A 15,000-nucleotide genomic window follows, 5' to 3' on the forward strand; every position below is an offset into this window, starting at 1 on the left:
CAAGTACAACAAAACAATGAATTATTATCAAGTGGTGGTATTCAAAACAATTCTGATATTGTTGTAAATAATAATCCAGTATTTCAAAATCTAAACTTAGGTCATTTAGGTGCTGATAAAATTATTTATGAAGGTATGTAAATTTTTAAAATTTTTAAAATTTTATATAAAAAATAAATAAATAAATAATAATACTAATTTTTTTTATTTTATTTTTTTTAGGTTTATTAATTAAACAAACTAAAATTTTAAAGAGATGGGATCCAAAATATTTTTGTTTATTAAATTCATCACTTATTAATTTTTATGATACAACAAAAACTCGTGTTCATCGTGTTTTCTATTTGGATCAAATTTCAATTTCATACAAGAAAATGGCGACTGATACAGAGATAAAAATATGTTTATTAATTCAAGATAGTGGTCGTACTCATTATCTTTATTCACAAATTCCAAATCAAACTGAAGCTTGGATTAATGCTTTAGTTACACAAAAAAAGATTTTAATGCAAGCAAAATCAAATCAATTCTTAATGAATTCAACTCCATCTTATCCTTCATTCCCATTATCAACTTCACCACCACCATATTATAATAACAATAATAATAGTAATAATGGTAATAGTTTTGGTATGATGATTGAGCAAGCTCAACAACAAGCTCAACAACAAGCACAACAACAACAAGCACAATTATCACAATCATATCAACAACAACAACAACAACCATCAGTTGTTAATAATACTTATAACTTTTATTCATATCAACCACAACCACAACCATATCAACCACAATATAATATTCCAATTGATAGGTCAGTTGATCCAAATATTTTATTTAATAATAATACTGGTTTCATTCAACAACAACAACAATTACAATTACAAGCTGCTGCTCAGCAACAATATCAACAACAACAACAACCACAACAATCTAATAATAATAATAATAATAATGATGTTCAATGGATTCAACATAAAGTTTTAACAACTGATACATTGGCTGGTATTGCAATTAAATATAATACTACAATTGATGTAATTAAAAGAATTAATTTAATTCAAGGTAATAATTGTATTAGTCATCAAACTTTATTGGTACCTTCATCTGGTGTTGTTAATTATCAACCACAACAAGTTCAACAACCAGCCAACTCTGAGGATGAAAGAAAGAGAAAGCTCATTCAATTGTTTGCTGTATCTGAAAACATCTCAAAGGAAGAGGCTAGATCTTATTTGGTTAATAATGATTGGGATTTCGCAAAATCAATTAAAGTGTTTAGAGATGATTTAGATTGGGAATCTAATCAAAAATATAATTAAAAGAGAAAAAGTGAGAGAAGAAATGTAAAGAAGTAAGATCAACTATTCCTTCTTTTCAATTCTTTTCTTCTTTTTCTTTTTTTTTTATTTTTTTTTTTTCTCCTATTTTTATATTTAAAATAATTTTCAAATTCATTTTATTTTCTTTTTATTTTAATTTTTTTTCTATCAATTTTAATTAAAAGTATTTTACATATAGTATAATAATAATTATTTTTGAAAAAGAAATAAATTAAAATAAAAATTAAAAAAAAAAAAAGAACTGGAAAAAATATAAAAGAAAAAAAAAAATTTTATTAAACACTTTTAAATCAAAACATAAAAATAATAATTAATAATAATAATAATAAATTACTGTAACAATAAAAAAAAAAAAAAAAATTCAAACAACAACACCAATAATATAAAAAAAAAAAATAATAATAATAATAGTAATCATAAAAAAAAAAAAAAAAACGTCGAATTATCCCTATCACTCCCCCTCCATCTCCCCCTTTCTTTCAAAACTGTTCAAACAAATATCGATATTAGATATATTTCTTCAGTCTAAAAAAAAACAAAAAAAAACAAAAAAAAAAACAAAAAAAATAACAATTCTTGGGTATTTTTATTTTTTTTTTTTTCTGGAATAACTTGTTCAATATTAAATATTTTACAACTAGTATTATATCAATTGATAATAGATATTCATCTTTTTAAATTTAATTTTAAAATAATAAAAAAAAAAAAAAAAAAGGCTTGGTTTTCACTTACAAAAAAAAAAAATTTACAATATCTTTCTTTTATTTTTGTGTTTTTATTTTGGTGTATGAAAAAAAAAAAAAGTTTTGTTTCAACCCCATTTCCATTTTTTTTATTTTTTTTTAATAAAAAATTTTTTAAAAAATTATTTTTTATTTTATATATTATTTTTTTAGTTTTACTTGAAATATCCTGGATAAAAAAATAAAAAAAAAACAAACAAATTGTAAAATAGATTAAATTAATTAAAAAAAAATTATTATTGGATTTTCTTTTATGTCATAAAATTAAAATACCTATTCCAATAAATATTTTTTTTTAATTGTAAAATTACCATCTGCGATTTAATTATGGATAATGGTCCATTTTTATGTTTATATAAATAAAATATAATTAATTAATATCAAATTCTTTATTTAATTTTTGAAAAATCCTTTTAAAAAAAAAAAAAAAAAAAAAACTATTATTAATTACCAAGATATTAAGCATCGTAATCAATTTTAAATTTGGCCTTTTTTTTTTAATTTTTTTTTTTTTTTTTTTTTCCATCAATCCAAAACCATCAAAAAATAATGATTTAATATAAAAAATTTAATAATGATAAAATTAAATAAATCATTTTTTTTTAAGACGTAATTGTTTTGTGTTAATATTTAAATATTTCTTTTTTTTTTTTTTTTATTTTTTTATTTTTTTTTTGGGTTTAAAAAATAATTATGAAAATGGGTGAAGTCCGGACTATATTCGTTTTTTTTTCATAATCGCAACATAATAAAATTTTTTTTTTTTTTTTTTCTTTTTTTTTTTTTTTTTTTTTTTCCACCAGCCCAAATTTTTTTTTTTTTTTATAAATATTTTTTTTTTTTTTTTTTTTTTTTTTTTTTTTTTTTTGTGTGTTCTATTACATAATCAAATATATATATAAATAATTATAAAAATGGCCGGTGATTTAACTCCTTCATTATTTTTGAAATATGGTTTTGGTGGTGCTTTGGTATGTTTAATATATTATTAAAAAAAAAACACAAAAAAAAAAAAAAAAACACAAAAAAAAAATGTTGAAAATCTTACACCACACACAAAATGATCGTTTTTTTTTTTTTAAATTAAATTTTATTTCATATAATTAATCAAAAATTATTTAAAACAAAAAAAAAAAAAAAAAAAAAAAATATCATTTATTTCTTTGAATAAATTAATTTAATTTAAATAATAATAATAATAATAATAAATAGAGTTGTTCAATTACTCACAGTCTTGTAGTCCCACTTGATGTCGTTAAGACTCTCCTCCAAACCAACCCAGGTAATTATTAATATAATTGACAATCACAATCACAATCAATATATATTATATAATAAGAATTCATAATATTAATAAATAAAAAAAAAAAAAAAAAAAAAAAATAATTAAAAATAAAGGTAAATACACTGGTATGATGAACGGTTTCAGCACCGTCATTAAGGAACAAGGTCCATCTGGTTTATTACAAGGTTTAGGACCAACTGCTGTTGGTTATGCCTTACAAGGTTTCTTAAAATTCGGTTTCTATGAAGTCTTCAAAAAGACCTACGCTGATGCTGTTGGTGAAAAAGCCGATCAATTCAGAATCCCAATTTGGTTAGCTGCCTCAGCCACTGCTGAAGTTATTGCTGATATTGCTTTATGCCCAAATGAAGCCGTTCGTATTCGTTTAGTTGCTGAACCAACTTTCGCTAAATCACCAGTTGAAGCTTTCGGTAAAATCTTCAAACAAGAAGGTGTCCTCGGTTTCTACAAAGGTCTCCCACCAATTTTATTAAAAGTAAGTAGTTTTGTATTTAATTTATCAATAAATAAATAAATATACATATACTAATATACACTTTTTATTTTTATTATTATTATTTTTATTATTATTATTATTTAAATTGGTAATTACAGCAAGGTATGTGAAATTTTTAAAAGATAAATTGTAATTTTTTATAAATATATATGTAGGTATTTTACTAACAACAACAATTATCCCATTTTATCAATTCAAATTTGAACAAATTTAAAATTATAAATAGTCCCATACACTATGGCTAAAGTAAGTTGGATAAAATATAATATTAGAATATTTAAAATAATAGTAATCATATTAATATTAATAATAATAATAATATTTTTAAAATTATTTTAGTTCGCTGTTTTCGAATTTACTGCTGAAAACGTTTACAAAGGTTTAGCCGCCAGTGGTAAACCAAAGGAATCATTAACTGATGGTCAAAAACTCTCTGTTTCATTAGGTTCAGGTATTGTTGCAGGTATTGTTGCTGCTATTGTCTCTCAACCAGCTGATACCATTTTATCAAAGATCAATCAAGAAAAGACTGATGGTGGTGTTGTTAAAGCAATCGGTAACATCATGAGACGTTTAGGTGTTCGTGGTTTATTCTTAGGTCTCCCAACCAGATGTTTCATGGTTGGTACTCTTACTGCCGGTCAATTCTTCATTTATGATGGTATTAAACAAATGTTAGGTCTCACCCCAGCAAAGAAATAAACAATTTTTAAAAAATAAATAATTATTTCCTTTTTTCAGTATTAATAATAATAATAATATAATAATAATAATAATAATAATTTATTTGTTTTCTTTTTTTTTTTTTTTTTTTTAATTGTATATTAATTCTAAGTTTTAATAGATATATTAGTTTTAATATATCTCCAATAATTACTCCAACTATCGATAAATCCAATTAAAAAAAAAAAAAAAACAAAGATGATACTCCCAACAATCCATTTTGTATTATTTTATTATTGGAAATTGATTGATTTTATTTGGTGATGTAAAAATAATTTGAAGTACAATACCTGATAATAATGGTTCATCTGATTCTTCTTTAATTATTTGTCCTGTGAATGTTAAACATTATTTATTATAGACAAAGAGGTTTTCTGCATTAACAGTAACTGGAATTAGAACGATAGGAGTTATCACAACAACGAAAGATTTTTACACTAACTTAGATCTAAGTTAGTGTAAAAATCGTTCGTTGTTGTGATAACCCGATTCACTAGCATGGTTCCAATGGTAGTACTAGCATGGGTTCAGTGGCAATAACTTGGATCCAATGGCAACTCAAACAAGAATCCCATAACAGCACTAACTTTAATATAATGGCAGCACTGACTAACTCGGATCTAAATAGGGTAATACCACTGCTATAAAAGACTAATTAAGTTTATTCAAATGGTTTAATCAAATTTTTTACATTAAATTTTTCTTTTGTTTAATCCATATGCTTAGTTTAATTGACTTCCTTCCAAAAAAAAAAAAATAGAATAAACATTCCACCATATTTACCGACCATATTGTAATAGGTCACAGAGGTAGCTAAATTCCAACCATAGGAAGATGTGAAAACTTCTTGTTTTGAAACCGGTTAAAGCTTTTGGAGGATGAGAGTTACAGTTATCGATTTCTGCCATAATATAGGTTCCAGTACTATCAGTATAAGAGTAGTCATCACTTGAAACTGGTGCATAGTAACCAGCTGGTGTAAAGTAAATTTGATAATTAGTTGGTAATAACATTTGAATTATTGCAGTTTGGTAAGCTAAAGAAGCTATGGTAGAAATTTTTTGAAAGTCTAATCCATTGATATTGAGTGAGGATGGATTATTGGTTGGTAAGAAACATAATGCAAAGGTTTTACTCATCATACCCCAATCTTGTAAAATGGTATTTTTAATTCTTTGAGCATTTGCCATTTCATTTTCATAATTTTCATTTAAATGATCATAGAGTTTACTTAATGTAACTTGATAGGTTGATGGGCCTGAATCATTACTTTCAGCATATAATTCACCAAATTGTACTGCTGACTCACTAATGTTTGCAATTATTGAACCACCAATTGGTATCTCTGAAATAATTGCATAAAAAACACTGGTAATTGCATCGGTGTAATCTCCATTAACAACTTGGTCAGATGACATATCAACATTGATTAAATTTGCCAAGTTTGTTAAATTTGTACTACCTTGACTAAATAATTTACTATAAAAACCAGAATAGTTATCAAATACTAAACGGACATTGATTGCGTAGGTGAGTTCATTTTTGATTTGATTTTGAACATATGAAAAATCTTCAGTTGAATGAATTGATGATGGACAAGTTGCATTGGTGACATTAACATAGAAAATTTCTAAATTAACATTAATACTTGTATAAAGTGATCTAATGTCATCAGTATAACCATTTGTTGCATCATCACTAAGGTATTGATATGATGCTAATAAATCACCACTTGTGTAAGCTGGAAATGGTTCTGGTACTTCACTAACAATTTGGTTTAATGAATAGGTTGGATTTGCAATCCATTGGAAATTAATATCACTAGCACTACTTGGTTGAGCTAATACACAATTAACAGTTGAATCAACTCCAAGTTCACCAACGAATCCAATACATAAATTTGGATAATATTGATTGAATATTTGATTATTTTCGTTGATACCCCATTGTTGCATTAGATCATTTGCTTTGTAAACATTGGTATTTAAATGATAGTTTGTTTTACTACCATCAATTGATGGACCAATATCTAATACTAAATTACCATCCAAACGTGATAAAATGTGACCATCGTTTGTCATTTGCCAAATTTGACCTATTGATTTTGCTTGAACTTTATTCATTACTACACTAGTATTATATGATGTACTATTATTTAATACACTTAGACCCCAATAATTATTATTGGAATCCAATTGTTTGCTTTGAAAGTAACCCCAATTACCAGTTGGAATTGGTGCTCTTCTAAAAGTTGTCCATTTTTGAGTTGCGTTTCCATTTAAAGGTGCAACACAAATATTCAAACTGTCGATATCAAGGTATTTACCATTACCTTGGTTGAATTTTATTATTTGTAGTATCAATTGTCCAAATTTGAGTTTTTGAATTTGAATTAAGTTGTACTAATTCAACAAAATAACCACCTGATGAAACATCTAAAACAAAATTACCACTGGATGTAAAGATATGACCATCATCAGAAAGAAGCCATGTTTGAATTGACTCAGATGCTACACATTGGAATGTATTACTGGTTGATAAATAATATGGTGTAATATTATTTGAACCTTTGAATAAACTTTTTGCTACGAATGAGTATTTTGGTTTTGAACTTGTACTTGTACTTTTTAATTGTTTTTCTTCACTTTGATTTGAAGATTTTGAAATATCTTCAATATTTATCATTTTTTTATTTTTAATTTTTTTATTTTATTTATTTAAATTTTTTGTTTTAAAAGTTATTTAATTTATTTTTGAGAATGAAAAAAAAAAAAAAAAGTTTTAAAGTATTTATATTTTTTTTTTTTAAGTCTATTATTTTTATTTATTTTTTTTTTTAACCCATGGTTTAGATCTTTGTTCAAGTCAACACCAACACAGGTGTCAAAATGGAGTGTTATCTTTCACTCATTGCATTTTTTAGGGTTTGTGTTTTAATTGGTGAAAGTGTTAATCTTTAAAATAAAAAAAAAAAAAAAAGAAAAAAAAATTTAAAAAACTGATTATCGAAAAAAATAAAAATATCTTCAAAACACCAAAAAAAAAAAAAAAAAATATATAATTTATTTGATAATAGATTTAAAATAATAAATAATTAAAATAAAATTTTAATATATTTTAGTTGAAAATAATTAGAGTATCACAAAGATTTTTTTTTTTATTTTTTAAATATTGGTTCATTTGAAAAAGGATTAATACAAATTAAATTTTTGATGACTTTCTCTTAAATTTTTGAAAAAAAAAAAAAAAAAAAAAAAAAATTTATTTATAGTTTATTTATTATTTTTTTTTAAAAAAAATTAAATATAAATGATTTGCAACACTTTTATATTAGATATAAACTTAAGTTTTTTATTATTATTATTTTTTTTTAACACTTTTCAATCCTTTTTTTTTTTAATTTCCTTTTTTTTTTTTTTTTTTTTTTTCCAAAATTCAAAAATTCAAACCCTAGGTATAATTATTTGTTATATAATTATTAAAAATATTTTTATAAAATATATATTTTTAATAATTATATAACAAATAATTAGATTAATTTTAGTTCAAACGATGAATCAACAATACTTCAAAAAGAATTAAATTACCAGATTATTTTTGATTGAAATTTATAAATCCTTTTTTGAAGTGTTTAGTGTTTGGAATATAAACAATCAAATAAAGATTTATAATTTGAATATTCAATTATTTGTTAATTTAATTCTTTTTTTGAAATATTGTTGAGTCATCATTTCATCACCTCTACTAAAAACAACAACAACAACAACAACAACAACAACAATAATAATATATAGTAATAGTTCAACCTCTATCAGCTACTAAGGTAATCTTTTCGATTCATCTCAACCAACAACACAATCAATCATCCAAACGTCTTCTTCACTGATAAACTTTGTGTACCTGGTTTATGATTAGGCCAAACTCAACAACTCACTTCAAATAATCAATAATATTGATACTGGTGCTAACATGATTCATTAGTAGAATGCAATGTTGTGGGTTTCAATGTTCATCATGGCAGTGGAACTTTACAAACCCATATTCATTTAAATCATTTTTAAAAAAAATATAAAAAATAAATAATAAATAATAACTCACCTATTTACTACTAGTTTATTATTGAGAAAAAATATAAAAAAAGGAAATTATATTATAATTACAAATAATTACGATAAATATTTAAATACTAAAAATAATTTTTGATTAAAAATAAAAAAAAAAAAAAAAAAACAAAAGGTAATTTCGATTTTATTGGACATATCAGTGGATAATTGAATTAATTATAATTAACTCAGAATATTTTAAAAAAGATCGAGTTATCCCGGAATTTTTTTTTTTATTTTCTTTATTTCTCTATTCCGTTAAGACCTATCGTAGAATTAAATTTGGTTGTATTTATAGAGAAATAAAGAAAATATAAAAAAAAATGAACTTCGAAAAAAAAAAAGGAACTTCAAAAAAAAAAAACTACATATAAAAAATAAATGTATTTGAGACCCGGTATTTTTGATTTTTTTTTGTCAATCATACTATTTATTTTATTTATTTATTTATTATATTTTTTATTTTAATTGTGAATAAATGAAAAAAATTAAAAAAAAAAAAATAATATGGCCAATGAAAAATTTTTCCCGAAAAAATTGATCTTTTCCGGGATAACTCGATCTTTTTCAAAATAACTTTTTTTGTTCAGAATTAATTCAATTATTCACAGAAAGGTCCTTTACCAATAATTTTTATTCTTTTTATTTAAATATTTTAATGGTGGATGTTGTGGCTCAAATACAAATATAATTAAACTTGACATCAAAATTAGTCGTCTTCATCATCATATATGTTGTTAATTTACTCAAATCAAGAAATAAAATAATTATTTTTTATTATTTTTATTTTAAAGATATTAATCAATATTTAATTTCTTTTTTTATTTGGGTTTTTTTTTTACTTTTTATTTTATTTTATTTATTTTTTAAAGATCTAATTTTTTTTTTTTTTTTTTTTTTCGTTAACGAATAATCAAAAAAAAAAAAAAAATTAATTTATTATAAAATAAAAATAAAAAAATTAAAAAAATATAAATTTCCATCATTAAAAAACAAAATCTGTGTTTAAATTAATTTTAAAAATTTTATTTTTTTTTTTAATAAAATTAAATAACTATAAATATAAAATTTTTAATTCAAATTTTCACAAAAAAAAAAAAAAATAATAAATAAATATATAATAATCAAATAAATAAAATGACAGAAGTAAGGAAATATCTTGTTAGAAAGGTACCTACAAACAAATCTATTCAGACAAGACAAATGCCAGATAGTGATTACAGTTCTCCAGCATTTTATTTATCAGAGGGTTACCCATGTAAAGAGTGGCTTAGAGATAGATTCTACACAGTATTAGTTATAGAATTAAGAGGATTGAATTATCAAAGAACTCATTTGTCAAAATTCGCAAAAGAGTGTTTGTTAACAAGCAATCAACGATGCATATGAACTACACCCAATCCCAGCATTAGCACCATTCATACAGAACTGCATCTGGTTCAGCTCTGAGTTCTATGAAGTTTAATGGGTAAAGACTATCTTCAGTAACTAATTTAACGACGTGAAGTTTTAAAAAATTTGGACGATGTATACGAACTACACCCAATCATGTCATTAAATTAATTACTTAAGAGAGTCTTTACCCATTTAACTTCATTAAACTCAGAGCTGAACCAGATGCAGCACCAGCTGTAGAACCAGCTGAAGATGACGGTGGTGCCATCAACGAAGCAGATGACTTTAATGAAGATGATGGTGCCAAAGACATCATCGAACAACTTCACAATTAAATACAATAAATAAAAAGTTTGTCTTCAAGAAATTAAATTTTTAAATTTTTAATTCTTTATTTTTGTTTTTTTTTTTTTTTAAAAAATTAAATCATTTAAAATTAAAAGAAAAAAAAAATTGATTATTAAACAATTATATGTTTGTTTTTTATTTTTTATTTTTTTTATTTTACATTATTAACTAAAGAACCTAATTCTTCAATTTCACATTTGATAACATCACCACTCTTTAAAAAGATTGGATTAGGTTTTCTAATGAAACCAACACCTGAAGGGGTACCAGTGAAAATGATATCACCAGGATTTAAAGTGAATAATTTTGAAAGATAAGAAACTACAGTTTGAATATTGAAAATGAATTCTTTGGTTGTAGAATTTTGAACTACTTGACCATTGAGAGTACATTTGATTGAGAGATTATTCGGGTCGAAATAAGTATCATCAGATAATGCAGCGACTTCAGGATTGATAACTATTGATGGACCAATTGGGGCGAATGTATCAAAAGTCTTACCAAGTAACCATTGTGAGTTATTCTTACGTAGTTGCCAATCTCTAGCGGATACATCATTACCAACGGTATAGCCTGCAACATATTGTAATGCATCAGATTCTGATACGTTCTTTGCTTGTTTACCAATCACCACCACTAATTCAACCTCATAGTCTACTTCATCACTTTCGACTGGTTTAATGATTGAGTCGTTTGGACCACAAATTGCATTGTCAAACTTTGAGAATACAATTGGTTCTTTCGGAATTGCCATCTTTGCTTCATTTGCATGCTCTTTATAATTTAAACCAATACAAATAATCTTACCTGGTTCAATTGGTGCTTTAATTTTACAATTTTCAATTGGTATTCTTCTATTATTAATATTATTAATTACCTAAATAATAAAAATAATAATAATAATTATAAATGTTAATAAAATAAAATAAAAAATAAAAAAAAAAAAAGAAAAGAATTAATAATTTTGACATAGGTTCATACATTTATAACTTTTGACCATTTATCAGTTGAATTTAAAGATAAAAATGAACGCATATCATTTGGTATGCTTTTATCAGCTGAACATAAATCTATAATACTATTTTCTAATAATGCACCTAACCTTTTACTTTGTTCACCAACATTTGGTATATAAGTGACTAATTTAATTAATCCAAAATTTGCTCTATTCATTTTTATATGTTATTACAATTAAATATATATATATATATATAAAATGATTTTTATGTTTTATTTAAAGTTGGAATAAATATGTTTTTGCAAAAAAAAAAAAAATAAAAATAAAAATTAAAAAATAATTGATATTTGAGAATAGGTTTGTGTGTGAAAGTGTGTGTGAAAGTGTGGTGTTTTTACTTTTTTTTTTTTTTTTTTTGGTTTATCTAAACAATATTAAATGTAACTGAAAATATATATATATAAATATATATATATATATATAGCCAATTTTATTTATTTTGGTAAAGAGTGTTTTAATGATTTTTTTTTTTTTAAAAAAAAAAATAATTTGTTTTTTAATTTTTTTTTTTATAAATTATAAAAATTATTTTTTTTTATTTTTTTTTTTAAATTAAATAGATGCCTAGTTGACAGATAATTTTTTTTTTTTTTTTTTTTTAAATTTTAATTTAAAATTTTTTTTTTTTTAATTAAATTAGATCTTTGTTAAAACAAATCTTTATTAAGACGTTTTATTAATGTTTTTACTAATTTGAGTTGAGGAAAAAAATATCAGAATAGATTTTTTTTTTTTTTCTTTATTTTTTTTTTTAATTCTAATCTTTATTTTTTTATTTTTTTTTTTTTTTTCAATTCTAATCTTTATTATTTTTTTTTTTTTTTAAGATTTTAAAAACAATAATTAAAAAAAAAAAAATTATTTGTACCTTTTTTATAAATATTTTTTTTTATTATTTAAAATTATTTAAGAGGTCAAAAAAAAAAACAAATTATTTGAACAAAAAAATTTTAAATAAATTAAATTATATATTTACTATAAAATGGTTTATAATAATAATAAAAAAATGAATAGATTTATTTATTTATTTATTTTTTTTTCTAACAGAGTAATAAATCTTAGTGTTAAATATATTTTTTTTTTTTTTGGAAAAAGTTCTTTATCTATGATAAAATCAAAGCCAAATCAACACTGTTTTGTATATATTTTTTTTATTTGAAAATATAAAAAAAAAATATTACACAACATTTTGAAAAAAATATATATTTACATACACCCCCCTCACATATATAATTTTAAAAAAAACATTTCCGTGCGAAAAAAAAAAAAAGAAATAAAAAATAAATAAATATAAAAAAATAAGATATTTATTATAATAATCTAAATTATAGGTTATAATAATAGGTATTTTAATTTATTTCATATGAAAAAGTTACATTATTTATTTATTTATTTTTTAATTTCCTTTTTTCATTATTAGTATTACTATTATTACTATTATTTATTATTTCTTTTTTTTTATTTTTTATTTTTATTAATTATAATTTTTTTTTTTTTTTTCTTTTTTTTCTTTTTTTTCCAAAAATAATATAAAAAAGAAATATTATCATTATTATTTGAAAAATTAATTATCTATTATATTATTATCATAATAATAGTTATTATTCCTATTTAATAATAATTCCCTTTTTTCTTCTTCATCATCTAAATAATATTGATTAATAAGTAAATAGTCAAATGATGACTTTCTATTTCTTCTTTTTAAAATTACAACTGTTAATAATAAAGCAACACAAATGATACCAATGGCACTAATAGTCACAGCTAATATAGTGTTTTTGTAACTCTTTTTACCACTACCTCCACCATTACCATTACCATTATCATTACTATTATTTGGAGCATCAGGATCTGGACAAATATCACTATTTGTTAAAGTTACATTTTTATCAGTTGATATTGAGAATACACAACCATCACAATCAAAACACCATTCTAATTTATTATTTTTATTTTTACTATTATCACTACTACCAATTGAATTATTATCACCACTACCACCACCACTACTACTACTATTTGAATTACTATCATCATCATCACTACTATTTGTATTATTTGATTTATTCCAACCAATTTTATCATTTGATGGTGAATCAATATAAACAGTTGAGTATTCACCACCTATTGGATTATCTGATTCAATTTTACTATCAATTAATGTTAAATTACTATTAACAATATGAATTAAATTTTGATTATTAAAATTTGCTTTTGAAATTATTCCACTATTATTATTATTACTATTACTATTGATATTATTTATAATATTATTATTATTTAAAATTAAATTTATATTTTTAATATTTATAATTGAATAATTAAAATTTATATTATATGGCATTATATTAATGAATTGATTAGAATAAAATAAGACATTTGCTTTTTCAGTTTTATTTTCACAATCTAATATAATGAAACCATTTATATTTTCATTGAAACTATTATTATTATTATTATTATTATTATTATTATTATTATTATTATTATTATTATTATTATTATTATTATTATAATCACTATTATTGAGTTGTTGTAATCTTTGTTCTAATAATTCAAGTTGTGGTTGTGGTTGTGGTAATATTAAATTATTATTGAAATTACTGAATTCGATTAACATATTTTCATTACTAAAATCAATTAGGTCATTATTATTATTAATATGGTTAATAAAACTACCATTACTATTTGAATGATTATAATTACTTATTATGGTTGGTGAATTTATTAATGTAATGAATGAGAAATTATTAGTGGTAATATTATTAGTTGAACAATTTGAAATTGTAAGTGAGGATTGATTTAAATGGAAAAATGTATTATTCATTGATAAATTTATAAATGTACTTGTTTTCACTGAAATTGAAGTTTGTTTTAATTTTATTGGCATTATTAAATTATTTAATTTAGTTAAATAATTAAAATTTTCAAATTTACAATTATTTAAATTTATTGAATTTAGTGTTTTATTAATTGAATTATTATCATTACTATCATTATTTGATATTATTGGGTAAGATATTAAAATTTCATTTGAATGATTATTAAAATTGGTATTTATAAAATCTATATTATTATTTATAGTTTCCATATATAATATTGGAGTTATCCAATTATTAAAATTAATATTATTTATAGTTATATTTAGTGAAATTGATTTAGTGGTTGTTGAATTATTGGAATTATCATTTATTAAATTTAAAAATGGTTGTTTTTTACTTTGAATTATTGTAGTACCAAATGTTTCATTACCATTTATAGTAATTATATTATTATTATTATTATTATTATTTTGAATATAGTAATTATTTAATAATTCTTCAATATGGTAATCTTTACATTCTTTATTTTTTAAATTTAATATAATTTCACCACTATAATCGGAACCACTATTACTATTACTAGAAGAGGAAGAAGGATTTATTCCTCCATTAATTATATCCCTACAATCAATATCGAATGTAATTGATGATATAATAATATTTATAAAATTAATAACTATAAAAATAATTATTATTATTTTTG

The 15,000-nt window shown here is 21.8% G+C and overlaps 6 protein-coding genes across 6 annotated transcripts in view; 3 read left to right on the top strand and 3 right to left on the bottom strand.

The window, feature by feature from the left end:
* The window catches only part of DDB_G0293644 (hypothetical protein), a gene marked incomplete at both ends in the record, with an annotated part of 1,463 nt that extends 141 nt beyond the window's left edge, over nt 1-1,322 (top strand). The window contains 2 exons of the mRNA XM_629070.1: nt 1-133; nt 223-1,322. The exon at nt 1-133 is cut by the window's left edge and continues 141 nt beyond it. Coding sequence (XP_629072.1) covers nt 1-133; nt 223-1,322 — 1,233 coding nt within the window. The remainder of the gene's footprint in view (nt 134-222) is intronic.
* A 1,678-nt stretch (nt 1,323-3,000) lies between these two features.
* On the top strand, nt 3,001-4,590 carry mcfN (mitochondrial substrate carrier family protein; the record flags this gene model as incomplete). The annotated part of the gene is made up of 6 exons (XM_629071.2): nt 3,001-3,057; nt 3,299-3,368; nt 3,485-3,867; nt 3,987-3,990; nt 4,115-4,134; nt 4,228-4,590. 6 exons carry the CDS (start codon nt 3,001-3,003, stop codon nt 4,588-4,590), a joined length of 897 nt encoding a protein of 298 aa, XP_629073.2.
* An 800-nt stretch (nt 4,591-5,390) lies between these two features.
* cupD (calcium up-regulated protein) lies at nt 5,391-7,296 on the bottom strand (the record flags this gene model as incomplete). The annotated part of the gene is given in 1 exon segment (XM_629072.2): nt 5,391-7,296. A coding segment is annotated over 1 exon segment (1,906 nt).
* A 2,555-nt stretch (nt 7,297-9,851) lies between these two features.
* DDB_G0293648 (hypothetical protein) lies at nt 9,852-10,103 on the top strand (the record flags this gene model as incomplete). Its single annotated transcript, XM_629073.1, has 1 exon — nt 9,852-10,103. The coding sequence occupies one exon, from the start codon at nt 9,852-9,854 to the stop codon at nt 10,101-10,103; it is 252 nt and encodes an 83-aa protein (XP_629075.1).
* A 505-nt stretch (nt 10,104-10,608) lies between these two features.
* On the bottom strand, nt 10,609-11,630 carry fahd2 (Fumarylacetoacetate hydrolase domain-containing protein; the record flags this gene model as incomplete). The annotated part of the gene is made up of 2 exons (XM_629074.1): nt 10,609-11,334; nt 11,439-11,630. 2 exons carry the CDS (start codon nt 11,628-11,630, stop codon nt 10,609-10,611), a joined length of 918 nt encoding a protein of 305 aa, XP_629076.1.
* Nucleotides 11,631-13,039: 1,409 nt separating this feature from the next.
* Nucleotides 13,040-15,000, bottom strand: part of DDB_G0293652 (hypothetical protein) — a gene marked incomplete at both ends in the record, with an annotated part of 1,968 nt that continues 7 nt past the window's right edge. The window contains one exon of the mRNA XM_629075.1: nt 13,040-15,000. This exon is cut by the window's right edge and continues 7 nt beyond it. Within this exon, the coding sequence (XP_629077.1) occupies nt 13,040-15,000 (1,961 nt within the window).

This window comes from Dictyostelium discoideum (assembly GCF_000004695.1).
Source record: "Dictyostelium discoideum AX4 chromosome 6 chromosome, whole genome shotgun sequence".
In the NCBI taxonomy this organism is placed as follows: Eukaryota; Evosea; class Eumycetozoa; order Dictyosteliales; family Dictyosteliaceae; genus Dictyostelium; species Dictyostelium discoideum.